This window comes from Trichosurus vulpecula, chromosome 1, assembly GCF_011100635.1.
Source record: "Trichosurus vulpecula isolate mTriVul1 chromosome 1, mTriVul1.pri, whole genome shotgun sequence".
Classification (NCBI taxonomy): domain Eukaryota; kingdom Metazoa; phylum Chordata; class Mammalia; order Diprotodontia; family Phalangeridae; genus Trichosurus; species Trichosurus vulpecula.
The window spans coordinates 421,092,237-421,112,063 of record NC_050573.1 but is presented as its reverse complement, the minus strand read 5'-3'; the positions used below and the strand labels follow the sequence as shown (position 1 = coordinate 421,112,063).

The window sequence follows — 19,827 nt, the reverse complement described above, 5'->3', positions numbered from 1 at the left end:
ATAGTAAAATAAACATTATTATAATGTCTGTTACCTAAGAGAATAGAGTAAAAGGTGGTAACATTTTCAGACAAACTGTACAAGATGTATTTCCACAAACAGTACAATGAAACTTTTTTTTCATAAGAACTGTACTCTCAATTATCAGAATTTCCATCTGTTACCAACAAAGTCCAGCAGCAAGGATAGAAAGAGAAATTCCATTTTAAAAAAATGTAGAGAATATAAAACACTTGGGAGTTTACTTGCCAAAACAAACCCACCAACTATGTGAACATAATTACAAAATATTTTCCACACAAATAAAGTCAGATCTAAACAACTGGAAGAATATTAATTGCTGATGGATAGGCTGAGCTAATATAATAAAAATGACAATTCTACCTAAATTAATATACTAACTCAGTGCCATACTAAATGACTAAAAAATTATTTTAAAGAACTGGAAAAGATAATAACAAAATTCATCTGGAAGAACAAAAAGTCGAGAATATCAAGGGAACTAAATGGAAAAAAAAAAAAAACATCAAGGAAGGTGGCCTAGCAGTACCAAATTTCGAACTATATTATAAAACAGTAATCATTGAAGCAATCTGGTAATGGCTAAGAGATAGAGTGGTGATCAGTGCAATAAGTTAGGTACACAATATACAATAAGGAACTACCATACTAATCTTGTGTTTGTTAAATGCAAATATGCAGATTTTTGGTACAAGAACTCACTATTTGACAAAAACTTCTGGTAAAACTGGAAAGCAGCTTGGCAGAAACTAGATATAGACCAAGGCCTCCCACCGCATACCAATATAAGGTCAAAATGGGTAGATGATTTAGACATAAAGGTATAGTATATAAAGCATAAAGGATAGTGTAAGAAAATTAGGGGACCAAGGAATAGTTTACCTGTCAGATCTATGAATAAGAATGTATTACCAAACAAGAGACAGAGAGCATTACAGAACGTAAAATGGACAATTTTTTATTACATTCAATTAAAAAATAAAACTAATGCAGTCAAGATTAGAAGGAAAACAGAAAGCTAGGAAAAATCTTACAGCAAGTTTCTCTGATAAAGGCCTCATCTCTCAAATATATAGAGAACTGACTCAAATTTACAACACCCCAATCAATAAACAGTCAGTCATATGATATGAAGAGGCAGTTTTCTGATGAAGAAATCCAAGCTTTCTATAGTCACATGAAAAAACATCCTAAATCACTACTGATTGGAGGAATACAAATGAAAACAACTCTGAGGTACCACCTCATACCTATCAGGATTGGCTAATATGACAGAAAAGGATTATGGTGAATGTTGGAGGGGATGTGGGAAAATTGGGACACTAATGCACTCTTGGTGGAGTTGTGAACTGATCCAACCATTCTGGAAAGTAATTTGAAACTATGCCTAAAGGGCAACCAAACCGTGCACACCCTTTGATCAGCAATACCATTATTAGGCTTATATTTCAAAGAGATCAAAAAAGGAAAAGACCTCTATGTACAAAAATATTTATAGCAGCCCTTTTGGTGGTGGCCAAGAATTGGAAATTGAGGGGATGCCTGAACAAGTTATGGTATATGAGGGTGATGGAATACAATGGTGCTATAAGAAATAATAAGCAGAATGCTTTTAGAAAAACCTGGAAAAATTTACATGAACTGATGCAAAGTGAATAGAACCAGGAGAATAACGTACATAGTAACAACTACTATTCAATAGTGAATGACTTAGCTGTTCCCAGCAATACAAAGATCCAAGACAATACTGAAGGACCAGATGAAAAATGTTATTCACCTCCATAGAATGAACTGATGGAATCTAAATGCAGATCAAAGCATATTGTTTTTTAAACTTTCTTTATTTTTCTTGAATTTTTTGTCTGTGTTTTCTTTCACAACTAATATGGAATTATCTTTTGGATGACTGAGTATTTTTAATCTTTATCAAACTGCTTGCCTTCTCAAGGATGGGGGAGGGAAGGGAGGGTGGGAGAGAATGTAGAACTCAAAATTCTAAAATTAGATTTAAAATTGTTCTTAAATGTAACTGGGGAAAAAAAATTAAAAAGAAGAGAGGGGTGGGGGTGGAGAGGAGCTCCCAAAGACTCTAGCAGACAGCACCATTTGGAAAAGAATATTGCCAGGCAAGCCAGCATCAGGCTAGAAACCCAGTGCTCTGACCAGGAACACTTGAGGGTACTTGAAGGCTGAAGCACTTCAGTTCTAGGGGCCAGAAACTCAGCATGTTCCTGACAAGGGAAACTCCAAGGGGCCAATAACACTCTTATCAAGGGGATTGGGGGGAAGGGGAGAGGGGTCCATACATACAAATAAGCCATGAAGACTACAGTTCTCTGCTCCAGACCCAGTGCTGTATACACACTGTGCCACCTAGCTGCCTCAAATTAAACAAAACAAATTTTAGATAATTTAAAATTTAAATAAAAATTAAGTAAGATAAGCAGGAAAAAAAGAACTATACTCTCAAATATCACTCTCTAAACAAAAAGCAAAATAAATAATAAAATTATCTAGTATTCACTCTACTTTTCAGAGAGGGTTCAAACTACCTTAATACACTTCATATCCACATACCATACTTCTATACATCATTCACTTAATCTTATTTCCACTCCATATTTATTGGATTACTAAGATTTAAATATGAGATAAATGATATAAAAGTATTACTATACCTCTTTAACTGAATTTGTTGATACACTAAAATTCTTGGCAGTTGATTTGAAGGCATTAAAATTGCCAATGCCATATGTAGACTCATGAGGATAAGGAGTTCCAACTTTATTTTCTTTAGTTTGGCTTTTCCATTGTGTAGGCTAAAAAACAAAAAAAGGAAAAATAATAAAAATATAAAGATCATATATATATATATATATATATATATATTTATGTACACACACAAATAGTTACTGTCTAAATAAAAAGATGACAGCAAAAGAATTAAACATGCTGCAATGTTTTGACAAAAATCATAACAAGTATATAGGCAAATCACTAAGCTCTATTGTTAACTTAGAAGAAATCTATGTCTCTGGACTGGGAGTACAGGCATTCTTCGCAACAGGTGTTTCAGTTTTTTGTCATCTGTAAAGTAGGGACAATGTTGGTTGTTCATAGTAGGTGTCTAGTAAGTTAACGCTGAATGCAATTTGTACTACCTGCCTTAGGGTTATTCTGAAGAGAGCATTTTGTAAATCTTCCAAGTGTTTTTATGTCAGATGTACTAATAAGACAAAACACGTACTGTCTTTCCCTCCTACCATCTCTACTAAGCCTTCTACTAAGATCCCCACAATTGACACTTTCTGCCTCTCAAAGGACTTTTCAAACTCTTATTTTGAATTATATAGATTACCGAAAGTGTCATTAGCCCACTACTGTAGATAACAATTTTATTTAAGGGTGGCACTTCCTATTGCCCTTCCCATAACAGGTTTTAATGACTACTCAATTACAATACACATTATAATGTTGCTTATGTAGGTTTCAATATTCAGTAAAGTTACTGTTTCAATTTGTACAAAGAATCAGTCTTAAACTGGAAGACTGCAGTGGAAGTCCTGTCTCTGAACCTGACTAAACGACCTGAGCAAGTCACTTGACCTCTCACTGATCTAGTCAACTCCAGACCACAAATTGCAAAAAAGGTACGAATGTGAATTGATAGAGGGAGTTTCCTTGCCTAGGAGTTCCCTATACTAAAGAAATCACATGGCCTGCCCCTATCCCTAATGTCTCACTTTGAACAAAGAGTTGAGTAGTTTTAAAACGTAATAGAAATTATTAAGAAAACACAATGGGCCAGATTCAGATACTGAGATATGAGCAAATTGTTAGAAGTTGGTGCAGTTTTTAAGAGCATACATATTTTAAGTTACTACTACTGAATATTTCAAATACTTTTGGGGGGAAAAAAAACTTAAACAACAAACAAAATCCTTACCTTTGTGGGTGGAGCAGCAGGTTTAGGGACTAATCCTTTATAAACACTTGGACCAGTTCCATTTTTAACTGGCTGAGAATGAAGATTTCCTACCGCAGGGAATCCAGAGATCTGTAAATCTTTTGTACTACCTTTTTTAATGACCAGCATTCTTGGAGCTCTAGATTTAGGATTCAGAGGATATTCTGCATAAACAAATAACAAATTATAGTTATCTTTTCCTAGATCTTTATGATAGTAACTAAAGTCTGACAAACTTTTTTTTTGGAGTAAATTAAACCACATGCTCAATGGATGCTTAAAAACTAACATTGCAAATGAATAAAATAGTTATTCAATGTCAACTAATATTGTACCCTTCTTTTAACTATACAGTGCTTAGTATGTTTTAAGAAACAAACCAACATTGTAAAAAAAAAATTTGAAACACTTATTAAAAACTGATCAACACAATAATCAACTATGTTTCCAGATAACTGACATAAAAAGGATGGACTAAACATAAAGAATGAAATGCATTTTTGGACACTGCTAATAGGGGAATTTTGCATGACTATGAATATTTGTTACAGGGATTTGTATTGTTAAATAGGAGAGAAAATAATTGCTTGTTAATTGAAAAATTTTAATTAAAAAAATTAACCAAGTGTAAATGTTCATTTCATTCTTCATGTTTCAGTTATCTTGAAAAATGTTTTCGTTTTTAAACTACAATGAACTCTTGCATTATGTATTACTCACATTCTTCTCCCTCAACCTATTGAGAAGAAATTAAACATTTTCCCCCATCAATTCCTCCTTTGCACCATTTCGTTTGATAACCCCTCTCATGAAGTTGTCACCAGCAAACATCATATCTCTTCTTATTTTAAGAAAAAAAAGAGATGATCATGGTTACCAAGCTTGAAGAAAGCTTTCTGAAAGGCTGTTAAGGTTACTAGTAGCTTTAAATCAGGGAGAAAAAATGTTCCTAAAGTTCAGAAGAATTTTTGAATGTGGTATAGTTGTCATAATCACCTCACAGTGACACATAATTACTATAGTTCATTATGGAGGGAAGCATCTCTCTCTAAAGAAATCCTGCAAATGAAATTCACAGAGTAGTCTGGTTAAGGGTATCAAGTGTGAGAAAGGAAGTATTAGCAGAATCTAGATTTTAAATTTTGCTATTTTATACTCAGGTGACTTTGGTTGACAATAGTGAAAACAGATAAGCAAGGTTAAAAAGCATTATGAAACAATGCTTAAGATAGTAGGCAACAAAGCATATACTATCAACAAATGTTTCTCGATAAAAATCACTACCACTTGCAACAATTACAATAAGAACTCTACACAGATGATTGCCAAATATATGTATTCTGCCCTCTTTATTCCAATCTCCCATCTCCAACTACTTGCTGTATATTTCTATATGGATAACAAGAAAGCATGAATTCCAACATGAACCATTCCCTCCCCACTTCACCTCACTTGACCTACTCTACTCAGCCTCCCAACTTCTCTATTTCTGTAATGGCACCCTGAGTCACCAGAGCTCAAAATCTCAATCACTTTTCACTATTACTTCTCCCTTATGACACACATCAAATAATTTCCTAAGTCTTCTTCTTTCTATTTCCACATCATCTCTGCAATTTCCTCCCTCTCTCTACTACTCACATTGCCTCTCTGTGAGCTACCAAATTGCCTGCAGCAATAGATGAAAGGGGATATAGCTTAAACCAGGGGTAGGGAACATGTGGCCTTGAAGCAACATGTGGTCCTCTAGGTCCTCAAGTACAGTCCTTTGACAGAATCCAAACTTCACAGGACAAATGCCCTTTAATGAAATGATTTGTTCTGTAAAACTTGGGACTCAGTTAAAAAGCCTCACTCACCCAAGGACCAGCCTTCTCTCCATGGTATTCCAATTCCATCTCCTTGCCTTCTTACTGGTCATCTCTTGATGTCATGCTTACAAGTCCACTCCCTCATCATTTTAGCCTCAGAATCTCTCATGTGTTTCAAGTACGAACTTCTACACGAAGCCTTTCCTGACTCATATTGTTGCTAGTGCTCTCCCCTCCATAACCATCTTGTTAACAAATTTCCCATTTGTTGCATTTTATTAAACAGTCAAATTTATAAATGCTATTTTATATTCCACATATGGACCAAAAAAAAAATACTTACCCCATACCCCTGCAGCTAAAGATTTATTTTGATTTGGCTCTCTCTCATATTCAGGATTTAAAGAGGGCTGAAAGAAAAGTTTGTGGATTTAACAAATATTGTTCAACCTCAAGACATAAATAAGCAAAAATCCAGTTAAAATTACTAAGAATTGTTAAATTACTGATAGGCTATGATACAATCAACTCTAAAATGCCAAGTCAATTATACACAGTGGAATGTAGTACAGCAGAGAGGCTACTGGCTTTAGAATTAAATCATACTCTGATATTTACAACCTGTGTGGCCTTGGGCAAATAACTTGATTTTCCTATACTTAAGTTCCCTCATTTATAAAATAAGGGAGTAAAACTAGATGTCGACTTCCGGGGGTGGAGCCAAGATGGCAGCTGGAAAGCAGGGACTTGAGTGAGCTCCCCACCATGTCCCTCCAAAAACCTGTAAAAAAATGCCTCTGAACAAATTCTAGAACTGCAGAACCCACAAAAGAGCAGAGGGAAGCAGGGATTCAGCCCAAGACAGCCTGGATGGTCACTGGATGAAGTCTATTGCGCATGGAGTGGAGGGGAGCGGAGCTCAGCGTGGGAGGCAGCAGGACCAGCCAAACCAGGAGCCAGGCAGAATAGGCCCTAGCGCCCTGAATCAGTAAGCTATGGCAGTTACCAGACTTCTCAACCCACAAACACCAAAAACAACAGAGAAGGTTAGTGGGAAAAGCTGAGGGGGACAGAGTTCATGGTTCAGCCACTGTCCCAGGGACTGCGGGGGAGGTGCAGCTACAGAACGACAGCTGCAGTTACTTCTGGTCCCAGGCCCACATGGTGGGAGGAATTAAGTGGCGGATCAGAGCAGGAGTGAAGAGCCTGCTGAAGATTTGCGTCAGGTCCCGGTTGGTGGTTCTTGAGGAAGGAGGAGTGCTGGGGTGGCAGAGCTGGCTGTATAGAAATAGCTCTGAAATCAATGGCGCATCCCCTCAAGCTTGGAACAAAGTACTCTTTGCTCTACAAGCAGTCATACCCCAATGAAAAATTCAAGGGTCAAGTAGGTTGGCTGGGAACACGGCCAGGCAGCGAAAATACACCCAGATTCAGTCTCAGACTTTGGAATCTTTGTTTGGTGACAAGGAAGACCAAACAAAACATACAGCCAGAAGAAGTCAACAAAGCGCAAGAGCCTACAACAAAAGCCTCCAAGAAAACCATGACTGGTCTCAGGCCATGGAAGAGCTCAAAAAGGAGTTGGAAAAGCAAGTTAGAGAAGTAGAGGAAAAATTGGGAAGAGAAATGAGAAGGATGCAAGAAAACCATGAAAAACAAGACAATGACTTGCTAAAGGAGACCCAAAAAAATACTGAAAAAAATACTGAAGAAAACAACACTTTAAAAAATAGACTAACTCAAATGGCAAAAGAGCTCCAAAAAGCCAATGAGGAGAAGAATGCCTTGAAAGGCACAATTAGCCAAATGGAAAAGGAGGTCCAAAAGACCACTGAAGAAAATACTACCTTAAAAATGAGATTGGAGCAAGTGGAAGCTAGTGACTTGATGAGAAATCAAGATATTATAAAACAGAACCAAAGGAATGAAAAAGTGGAAGACAATGTCAAATATCTCATTGGAAAAACCACTGACCTAGAAAATAGATCCAGGAGAGATAATTTAAAAATTATTGGACTACCTGAAAGCCATGATCAAAAAAAGAGCCTAGATATCATCTTTCAAGAAATTATCAAGGAGAATTGCCCTGATATTCTAGAGCCAGAGGGTAAAATAGAAATTGAAAGAATCCACAGATCGCCTCCTCAAATAGATCCCAAAAAGAAAACTCCTAGGAACATTGTCGCCAAATTCCAGAGCTCCCAGGTCAAGGAGAAAATAGTGCAAGCAGCCAGAAAGAAACAATTTGAATATTGTGGAAAAACAATCAGGATAACAAAGGATCTGGCAGATTCCACATGAAAGGACCGAAGGGCTTGGAATATGATATTCCGGAGATCAATGGAGCTAGGATTAAAACCAAGAACCACCTACCCAGCAAAACTGAGTATCATGCTCCAAGGCAAAAGATTGACTTTCAATAAAATAGAGGACTTTCAAGCTTTCTCAGTGAAAAGACCAGAGCTGAATAGAAAATTTGACTTTCAAACACAAGAATCAAGAGAAGCATGAAAAGGTAAACAAGAAAGAGAAATCATAAGGGACTTACTAAAGTTGAACTTTTTTGTTTACATTCCTACATAGAAAGATGACATATATGATTCATGAGACCTCAATATCATAGTAGCTGAAAGGAATATGCTTATATATATATGTGTGTGTGTATACATATATACACACACAAAGGGCACAGGGTGAGTTGAATATGAAGGGATGATATCTAAAAAAATAAAATCAATTTAAGGGATAAGAGAGGAATATATTGAAAGAGGGAGAAAGGGAGAGATAGAATGGGGTATATTATCTCACATAAAAGTGGCAAGAAAAAGTGGTTCTGTAGGAAGGGAAGAGGGGACAGGTGAGGGGGAATGAGTAAATCGTGCTCTCATTAGATTTGACCTGAAGAGGGAATACCATACACACTCAACTGGGTATCTTACCCCACAGGAAAGAAGGAGGAAGAAGATAAAAAAGGGGGGATGATAGAAGGGAGGGCAGACAGGGGGAGGAGGTAATCAAGAACAAACACTTTCGAAAAGGGACAGGGTCAAGGGAGAAAATTCAAAAAAGGGGGATAGGTTAGGAAAGAGCAAAATATAGTTAATCTTTCACAACATGAGTATTGTGGAAGGGTTTTACATAATGATACGCATGTGGCCTATGTTGAATTGCTTGCCTTCTTAGGGAGGGTGGGTGAGGAGGGAAGAGGGGAGAGAATTTGGAACTCAAAGTTTTAAAAACAGACATTCAAAAACAACAACAAAAAAAAAGTTTTTGCATGCACCTAGGAAATAAGATACACAGGCAATGGGGCATAGAAATTTATCTTGCCCTACAAGAGAAGAAGGGAAAGAGGGATGGGAGGGGAGTGGGGTGACAGATGGGACGGCTGATTGGGGAATGGGGCAACCAGAATATATGCCATCTTGGAGTGGGGGGAGGGTAGAAATGGGGAAAAAATTTGTAATTCAAACTTTTGTGAAAATCAATGCTGAAAACTGAATATATTAAATTTAAAAAAATATATATGCTGAATTAAAAAAAAAAAAAAAACTACATCTCTGAAGTCCCTTCCAACAGTGATCTTGCATCTGACGATATCAGTATCGACAGAAATCTAAAAGTATCATCTATTTAGTTGTTAACATTATCACTATGCCCTTTCATTGGGGTCAGAAGATAGAAGGCCTTTGACATTTATTTCCCCAACCAGAAAAAAAGTATGAACAAGAAAGATAGCAAGTTTAGAAAGAAGTAACCTCTCAGACTATTCTTTTACCTCAATCTTAAAATATTATCTACCCATCCTTAGCATGGAATGGAGTACGGGGAACAGCTAAAACTCAAAAACTAGACTAGCTTGTAACTTGAGTCAGGTGTTCTCATTATGAGTCAGATGTGGTCTCATTATGCTGTCTTAACAATTAATTACCAGAATATTCAAATATAAATATAATAAATTCAATTAGCTTTAAATGTTTGACATACCAATTATAGCTTAAGTACCATTAGTTATCATTTGCTTCCTTATGCCATTTTTGCATATATGCACATACACTTCCACTTTCACATTTTAAGCTGAGACCAAGGACTGTATTTAATATGTCCGACTCTCCCACAGTGTCTTGTTCATAGAGATTCAACAAATACTTATTAAATGAGTAAATGAAGAAAGCCTACAAATATTTTTTTTCATCAGCTGCAATTCTGGATTATTCAAGTTGCATTAGTGAATAAAGGTAAAGACTACTTTATTAAAAATTGAATGGTACATCACAATAGATTTTGTTTAAATGAGCACACTGCTGCAAATTATAATCATTGTCTGCAGAAGCTAGGTACAGAAGTTGGCTTTTTTATAACTAATTAGAAAGTGAAAAGCCTAATGTAGTTGTATGAGATGACAGAAGTTATTATGCGTATTGCAGTGTCAAGAATGCTGGCTTTGGAGCAAAAAGACTTGTGTTCAAATCCAAGCTCTGTCATTTACTACTTATGAAACATTGCACAAGTCACTTAATTTCCCTTGGGATTTAGTTTCCCTTCATTCATATAATGAGGGGATTAGATTAGATGGCCTCTAAGGCCTTGTCTAGCTGTGGTTTTATGATCCTATACAACCCTTGAGGTCCTTTCCAGGTCTGAATGTACTGTCCTATGAACTTTGTCTTCCCCCAAGCTCCTATATATTTTAATGTACTTTGTTGCTTTTAATTTAGGGGATTAAGATGCTTGAAGTGGCAAGGATGGGAGTTGAAACACAACTGCTACTTGATGACAGGACAAAAAACAACATCAGCCACAGGCCAGCTCTCCAAACCTACAATGAAAACAGCACAAAATCAAAGATTTTCCATCACAGAGAATGACTACTATGTGGATAAAAGGGGAAAAAACACTTCTTGTACTGGGTTTTCATTATATAGAAATTGTTATAAACTCATCAATAAAGCAGAGGTTATATGAGATGGGCTGTCATATGCTATTTTCCCTATATCCTAATATAATGAGATTTTAGTTCTGTATAAATTTTGATGGAACTTGGAATCGGTCTGGGACAAGCACTCATATCCGGTGCTTTAATAAGAACAACTTAAACTATCCTCAGCCAAACCTGAATCACTGCAGAACAAACTAGGCCTGTTTTCTCTTGAAAAGGTTGGCGTTTAGGGCTTATTGGTCTTATGCAACAATGGCCAATGTAGTATGCTCTATAGACCAGCTCTTAGGCCAAACCTAAAAGAACCAAAATAATTTGATGTCTAGGATCTTCACATAATAGCTTTTATGTTAACTTTTTGTAGCATCCTTGGCTACAAATCTAAAAATGCAGCAATAGAAAGCAACGTAAAATACTAAACATCAAATATTAATATTAAGTAGGATTTCAAGATAGATACACAGATCAAGGCTTTTAGCTTTTGAATATGATTTTCTTTTTGTGCCAGATTTTTCTTTTGCCATACATTTTTTGATTCCCCTATCAATTTTCAGTAAGGCTAACCTGGAAGCATGTAAACCAGCAAGGAAAACCTAGTCTGGAATTAACTATATTTCCTATGAATAATCTAAAAATAATTGGGAATTGATATTATTCAGGTAAGAGCAAGCAAAAATAACTTAAAAACTTGTTAGAACTGTTACCAAAAACTACGTTAAGGCTAGTTTAACAATCATTTTCAGTAATATTTTAATAAATATACAAGTCAAATTCCATATCAAATTAAATAAGAAACGGTTCCTATAAATGCAATTTTAATTCATCCCATTTCATGTTTGCAAGTATGGAGAAACTAATTACTGGAAAATGGGGACCATGTATTGCTTTATATTACCAATGTTGCATTATGGACATAAAGATATTTAATAATTATTTTAACGACGTACCTCCAATTTGTACATAGTTTTATTTTGTTAGAATACAGCCAATGAGGGCATAAATATAGGATGAACATCCTATTTAATTTAACCCCAATCACGTGAAATTCTGTTTCAGATTAATGAAAATTATGATAACCAACAGCCATAGAAACTGCTGCTGTAGCATAGCATGTCAAACAAAATAGGACAAAAGGAGGTAGAAGTCCAAATCCTCCCACTATGACAGTGGTTGAATTGAAAGGGCAGTTAGTATGTGTATAGGTGGAGGAGCATAAGACTGAGTCAGGGTACCAGTATAGGCTCAAATATAGAGAAATCAACTAATGGTAACAGCTACTATGAAGATCAGGGATATTCCTACCACATTAGAGCCCATTCAGTGGTTCCACAGTGGTTTTAAAATAACTGGGAAGCACTACCTCAAGTATGAACTCAGAAACTACAGGAAATCCCATGATGGCAGAATAGTCCTGACCTGCTTAGAGAACCCTGTTACAACTTTGCTAGGAGTAGTCTTTCTAGATCAGAAGTCTGGGTTGCCTGCATTTGCAAGGTCAGTGGGCTAAGAATAATATTTACACCTTTAAATAAAGTTTTATTGTATTTTAAAATGTAAATACCATTCTTGACTGAGAGGTTAACCCCTGTTCTACATGACAAAAAATTTTTCTATCACTTTCCTTTCAAAATAAATCTCCAATCCACTTGTTATCTGACGAACAGTCAAAAATAAAGAGTTCAGGTCTCCTCTTCCCCTTATCTTGGTATCTATTAGGGATGCTAGAGACCATTCTCTTATTTGAATGGACAACAATGTGTATAAAGTCAGTATAAGTATTCCTAAAACGAAGCTACATATTATTCTTTTCAAATAAAGAGGGAAGACAGTTTGCTGCAGTTAGAAAAAAATTTCTGAATCAACAAAAGTTTAAAATCAATCTGAAAATAGTTCCTCAAATACTTCAAAAATATAATGCCTACTTGCCAAGTTCCATGATACAAATAAATTATGAAACAATGTGAATTAATAAAAAGGTTAAGATTTTTCTAAAAGAATAAAACATTTATCTCCCTCTTTCCCTCATCTCTTCCACCCACACCTTTTTGTTCTCTTGGCATAAATGATGCAGACTACATATGATGTGATTTTATTAAACAATACTAGCAAACTCCCTAGTAGCTGCAAAACTTTATGGTGAAGTGAATTTAATAATATTTGTTAGACCAATACTCAAAAGTTGAGGTGTACATAGATTAAAAATAAAAAGACCCACTAAACAAAGGATTTTTAAAATAAAATAAAAAAATAAGTGGTCAAATGACTAATACCTCTTACCTATGCATGGAAAGGGTGATCCCTGTATAAGATGAGCTGTACTGGTGAAATCTCATGAAGTAGCTTGCATAATGGATAAAATGGCACTTGAAGAAACAATGAAACCTCGTTTTGTATTATAATTACAAGAAACTTACAAAATCCTCAGCCTCAAATTGTTTGCGTTCTTCCTTGTCTTCTTTTTTCCCAGTTTCATTGTCAGGGACATTGTTTTCATGCAGTCCTTGGCTTTTTCCAGAGTGGAAAGCACTGCTTCGAGAACGGGAACTTCCACCATGGTATCCCCCTCGATGATTTATGTTTTCAGTACCATTTCTTCCATGTGCACGCCATCCATTTTTTTCTTTCCTTCCAAAGTTTCCTACATTGGCAAAAACAAAATAAATACTGAAACGATGACTTTGCTCAAAGACAAAGCAAAAAAACATGGAAGAAAATATTGCCAAACAAATAAAATGTTTAAAAGAAAAAAAAAGAATTAAAAAATCAAACCAATTTTTAAAATATAACAAGAGTCCTTAGAAAAAACTTTACCTCCATTAGGACGTCCAACACCAGAATCAAAGCCATCTGAAGAGTTGTGTCGTCTACGATTTACATCATAACGATTCTCTGCCCATTGGAAGTTTTCAGAATGCTTCTCAAAATTCAGTGATGACTGAAAGAATACAGATTTTAAGCATAAATACAGGAAGCATTCTACTTTTACCTCATATAATTTTATAAGACTTCTGAACAAAAGATTACTCCCTAGTATTTCAACCTTTTAAAGTATTTTTGAGAATACAATGAGGAACATTTTATCACTTGCCATATTCCAGGCATTTTAAAAATTAGTATTAAATTGTAGCTGCTATTTAACACCAATATTTACCATTTTCTATCCAATATTTTTTCTTCACCAAAATGTTAAATTAATTTAATTCCCTTCATGAGGTAAGAATTTAGAGTAGGTTCTTAAAACTTCATTGTCTAATCATAAAACTGTTAAATTACACCAGAGAGTAAGAGTACTACTGCCATTAAGAAAATGACAATTTGATGCATTTTTTTTCTTTTAAATTTTCTTCAGTCTTTACTTAAACACAATTAAAAAAAACTTTTTAAAAAAAATTAACACAAGCTGGTAATTTTCCACACAATTCTTTAGTCCTTATCACAAACTTAAAAGCTTCTCCCAGATGCCAATAGTCCTGCTTCTCTTAAAAAAAAAAAAAATCCAGAGTATCCAAAACAGTTAGGTAAGTGCTAACAGTCTCCACCACCATAACTACACTCAAAAAAATTTAATTTCTAAAGCACAGAAAACATGCACATAGCCTCAACTATAGTGTGGAGGCCACACAGATTTAGAGGGTTGTTATCTAGTCCAATTCAATGATTTTACAAATGAAGAAACCTGAAACATAGAACAGGTTATTTGGCTTGCTCAAGGTCACATTGTAATACACAACAGAGAGAGGTTTCAAATCCAGGTCCTGAGACCTCAAACTCAGAACTCTTTCCACAATACCATGCTAACTGGGTTCTTGAAAGCCAGCAGAAAGTTTTCCTCACATTATACTTAAATTTGCCTCTGATGCTTCTACCTACTACTGTCTTGTGACCAAAGAAAACAAGTTTTATCACTCTTTCCTGCTGACAGCCCTATAAATACTTGAATAGAACAGTCTTCTTAAAAACAGTATTTCCATCCACAAAACTCTTGATTTCAATAATTATATACATACATGCACATATCCTTGTCCAGCAATGCAACTGAATCCACTACATATTTACCTTACCTAATCTCAACTGGGTTCTCACTAGGCAATTCTTTTAGTGTGTCCTAAAAGACATCACCCTTCACCTTAAATTTACTCTACATCCTTAACATGACTTCCAATCCCTCCACCCCTTCCTGGTCTCCCAGTTTATATCATATGTTCTTCTGGACTCACTTTCCCCCTTCTTGATGCTATGGTCAACCAACTCAACTATGATCGATCCTTTAATCCTTCATCCCTTTGTATTATCTACAATCAAGTCCTGACAAACTCCTAACTCTAGGTTGGTCCCACTGTCAATTTTCACTCCTATTCACCCACTGCTAAGTACAGCTAGAGTCCTGAAACTGAATCTACTACACATTCATTTTATCCACTCTCCCATGGGCCCTCACTCTGGATGGCAATCTCCTATTTTTCCCTTACTAAGATATATCAATAAGGCAGAATTCATGACTTCAAAGATAACCATGAATATATGCCTGAATGGTCCAGAATCACAGGATATAAGGAATTCTCTACATAGAAGGCAGAGGAGTTAAAGCATTTATTGAAACTCAAAATTAGCAGACCCACGGACCAGTGTCCCCAATTCAACATCCTGGCAAGAACCTTCCAAAACCAGTAGGCCCATCTCACAATAGTGACCAGGAGGCCACAGAAAAACATTATGGCAGCAAGCCAAGCCATACTAGTGCTTCCCTCCCCCCCCCCCCCATGCCAGGGCCCTCTATCAAGAAGACCGCCCACTGGCCTCAAGACCCTGCTCAGTACTCTCCAGTCTCCACGAGGGTCAGTCCTGCTTTTCTGTAGCTTTTCCTGTAGTGCCTGTCGCTGTCGCCGCTGCTTCTGCCGCAATCTCCAAGCTGTGTTCCAGCTAGCTGACTGCTTCCTCTCTCCTTCAGCTCTTAACTGCTCTCACTAACTGCCTCTTAGCTCTGCTCCAACCGTTCAGCAAGCTCCTCCCACCACAGGCTTCATGTCATCACGTGGAGCAGAACTCAGGAGCCTACCACTGGCTCTAGTCCTAGATACTCCTCCCAGGACCCTGAGAGCCGGGCCCCTAAAGCCCACTCAAATGGTCAGGAAAGATCTTCCCATTCACTGATTGCCTTTACACTACCACACTCCCAATACCGGCCCTTTTCAAAACTCTTCTCTATTCAAGTTCCCTATTCTACCAACACCACCTTCCTCTCACCTCTTTCTTTACTAAGAGGCTGTCACCTCTTCCTCTTCTTCACAACTTCACAACTTAAAACACCTCTACATAATTCCTTCTTTGTTTCTTTGCCTCCGGTACCTAAGAAAAAGGTGGCCTTGTAGCCTTTGTCAAGACCAACAACCCTTATGCTTTCAATAGCTTTCCTTCCCTTCATCGCCTCTCTCCCTCCCCCTATCTCATTATGTCCTGGGTCCAAAAAAACTTCACTTGACCCTGCCGTCTGTTACTTTATTTTACAGCCAGCTCTTAGAATAGACTGAGTGCATTAGTTGCCTTCATTTCCTAACATCCCCCTCACTTATCAATCCCTTGCAATCTGGCTTTCTAAATCCTCCTGATTAAGACTGCTATTTGTGTTACCAACAAAACACTTTAACCATTAAATCCAAAGACCTTTTGTAATTTTTGATCTTGTCAACCATCCCCTTCTCATGAAGATTCTGTCCTCTGGGCTTCTATGACATTGGTCTGTCCTGGTTCTCACTTCCTATTCATTTGAACTTTTTTCCTCAATTTCCTTTGCTGGATCTTCATCCATCTCCCACCCATCAAGCCTAGGTATTCTCCAAACTTCCTTCACGGATCCTTGTTTTCTCTACATGTACTACCTTGTAAATCTCATCAGCTCCCCTGAATTTTATTATGCCCTCTTATTTCTTTCTGAATCTTCAGTCCCCAATGGCTTCTAAATATCTTCACCTAGATTTTTCATGACCATCTCTAAGTCAACATATACAAAAAGAAATAATTTTTACCATCAACTCATTATCTTTCAAGTTTCACTACTGCTACTGAGTTTAGCACTATTCTTCCAGTTACCCACACTGAAACCTTGACCCTTTTCAAGCTTCTTTTCCATCCTCCAAGTATCAGTTGCTAAATCTTGAAGATTTCAACTCCAACTTTTCACATCCATCTATTTCACCATTCATCCATCAATATCACCAGTCACAAGAGTAACCCATTTAATGATTTCCCTGTTTCTGGTCTCTTTCACTCTCTAATCCTACTTCCTGTGAAATACTCGTAAAATACACATCTGATCATGCCATTTCCATGAGTAGTGCCTCTAGATAAAACATGAACTCCTCAACCTAGTATTAAAGGCTTCCACAATTTAGCTTCTACCTACCTTCACAGACCACCTTCATACACTCTATATTTCAGCTAAAGTGGCAATACTAGCTATTTCCTAAACTTGACTCAGCAATTCCTATTTCTTTAAAAAGGTTTCTTCTCATGCTTGAAATGTATTCCCTCTTCAGGTCCATTTCTTTTAATCTCTAGCTTTCTTCCAGACTCAGTATAAGTGTTCCTTATTACATTAGAAGTAGGTGGGTAGGACAGTGGTTACGTCTGCTGAGCCTGGACTCAAGATGATCTAACTTCAAATAAGGTCTCAAATACTTGAGTGGGATAGTGAAGACCTCTCATGAAATCTAAATAAGTGGGATCTAAATCTCAGCTTTTTGCTCAGTCTTTCTGGAAGACAAGTCAGTGACCACGGGAAGGCAAGTTAGTGACCGTGGGATCCTCTGGGAATGAAAATAGGGACACAGGATGCTTACATCCGCATATTTACCTAAGGGTGAGGGGCCCAAAAGAAAGAGGGATAGTTGCAAACATCTGGCCAGAAGGCCAGATGTGAGAAATGTTTGGAAAAGACCAGGTAGATGTAAGAATGGTGGGGAATAGGTTCACCATCTGTTGCAGATGTAAGAATGGTGGCAAGGTTAGGTTTGTCACCTGCTTGTCAAAGATAACCATACCATTTGTTCTTTGTCATTGTCACTGGGGTGATTTATTGCGTTCCAGATTGTACCTTCAAGGCTTGCAATTTTGAAAAAGCAATTTCTCTTATAATTTAGATATTAGGTTAAGAATTGTGCAAAAAAAAAAAACTAGGAATGAATGAATTAGGCTAAACTTCCAAGCTCTGTCTATATATTTAAGTTTTTATAAACTCTGTGCAAAAGGTTTGTGTTGTAGAATTCCTATTGAGCAAATGAAAATCCTTGAAAAATATAAGGGTGTGATTTTCAAGCCTGTATCATCTAAGGACATATTTATGTATGTTAATCTGGAGGTTTATGAACTACCACATTCACTATCTGTGAGATTCCAGAATATAATTAGTTTCTAGTGATAAAAACAAGGGAATAAAAGGACACTGAGTGAATTTTGAAGGCCTGGTAAACTTTGTTATTCTGATAAGGCTAGTTTAAATTAGGTATGTTCTTGCCTTGGGGGGGGGGGGGGGGGGCGCGGCCATGGAGGGGGCTGAACTTCCTCCCCAAGGTAAACACCTTTTAGTACTTGGGAATTTGTAAATGAATCCCAATGTTTAAAGGTTTATTTTTGCTTTAAGGAGGAAAGAGACATTATTTTAGAGCTGTCCAACTGATATTCTTCATGAAAGTTTAAGTAATTATTCCTTTTAACATGAGGATAAATTTTGAACTACTTTTGAAGAAAGGGAAAGTACTTTCTGAAGAAACGTTTTGTAAAATTTTTTTGTATAATTTATTATAATAACTTGGTATTGAAGTTTATATTCAAACCCACTGTGAATTGAGTCCCTGGGTGGGACCAAGATGTCTGAGAGATATGCTTATGTAGAGGGTTAAGAGATTGAGGACAGGATGAGGAAAGTGGATGGCATAAGATAAGGGAGACAGAGGAAATTTTATGACTCAGGATGGGGTGAGAGACAGAAGTTCTATGAAAGTTCACGATGAGGAGAAGAGACTCTGGGATGCCTTTAGGTTAGAAAACAAACTAGGAGATTGAGTAAGGAATTTTGAAACAGCATCCTCAGTCTCCTCATTCTCCATCCCTCTTTTTCTTCAAAGCCCAGTCCTTCTTCTGAAAGACCTGTAAGATCTAATCTAAATGGGTCTATTCCTACTCACAGAGATGCCCAGACAGGCCTGGACAAATGTTGATTCCTCCCTATCATTGAGCGAGATGAAGAATGATGTCTCTTTGATGAGGATCCTGTGGCCTAGGTCACTACTCAAGACCTTATTTTAATATAACTCACCTCCAGCATGTAGGCCTGTCAGGGTTGACTGGCATCCCCTGGACTACTGTGTATGGAAAGGAGATGATTGGATGAAAGCCTTATCTGGATTGGTTCTTGCCCACTCCTGGTTTGTGCTTTTTTAATGGGGGCTGGCAAGCAGGGGCACCTGAATCAGCCCCTCCCCAGGGTCCATTGTCAGTTCCCATCATTTTGTGAACTTGCACAGGTCCCTGGAAACCATTTGTGTGGGCACAGTCATTAGCCCCAAGAAAAAGAACAGAATGTGTTTTAGCTCCCAAACAAGAAACTTGATTAGCTGTGAATTTGCAAATGATGTCTAGTGACTAGCTTAGAAGAGATTTTTAAATTTAAGATGTGAGTCTTGGTAAAGTTTTGATTAATGAGACTTGCCACCTGGTATAAAAGAACCTACTCTCTGGGAGAGATACTATGAGGAACTCAGAGAGAACAGGAGGATGTGACGCTGCGTGTGAAAGGCTGTGATGCTTTATTTTCCTTTTGACGGCAGATCTCTGTAATCAAAACAAGTAGTTAGTGATAAAGAGAAAAGTATCTGTCAGAATTTGATACTATTGTGAAGTGGTGGTACTCAAAGACCTAGGAAGGCTTTATTTTATGGGGAGAAATGAAAAGCTTGATTAATGCAAATATGTGAAATCTTGCTGTTTTCAATCAGATAATTGAGTAAATTGGGACTTTTGTATAGTCATAAGAAAGACTGAATCCCTGTAATAAGAACATTATTTTATAAATGCTATGGGAATAATTAGATAAA

General features: G+C 36.8%; 1 protein-coding gene across 4 annotated transcripts in view; it reads right to left on the bottom strand.

The window, feature by feature from the left end:
• GPBP1 (GC-rich promoter binding protein 1) overlaps positions 1 to 19,827 on the bottom strand; it is a 108,910-nt gene that overhangs the window by 14,269 nt on the left and 74,814 nt on the right. For all 4 annotated transcript variants that reach the window (XM_036762846.1, XM_036762865.1, XM_036762854.1 and 1 more), the window contains 5 exons: positions 13,550 to 13,673; positions 13,153 to 13,376; positions 6,143 to 6,209; positions 3,968 to 4,152; positions 2,700 to 2,840 (listed from right to left, as the gene is read on the bottom strand). In XM_036762846.1, the coding sequence (XP_036618741.1) occupies positions 2,700 to 2,840; positions 3,968 to 4,152; positions 6,143 to 6,209; positions 13,153 to 13,376; positions 13,550 to 13,673 (741 nt within the window). The remainder of the gene's footprint in view (positions 1 to 2,699; positions 2,841 to 3,967; positions 4,153 to 6,142; positions 6,210 to 13,152; positions 13,377 to 13,549; positions 13,674 to 19,827) is intronic.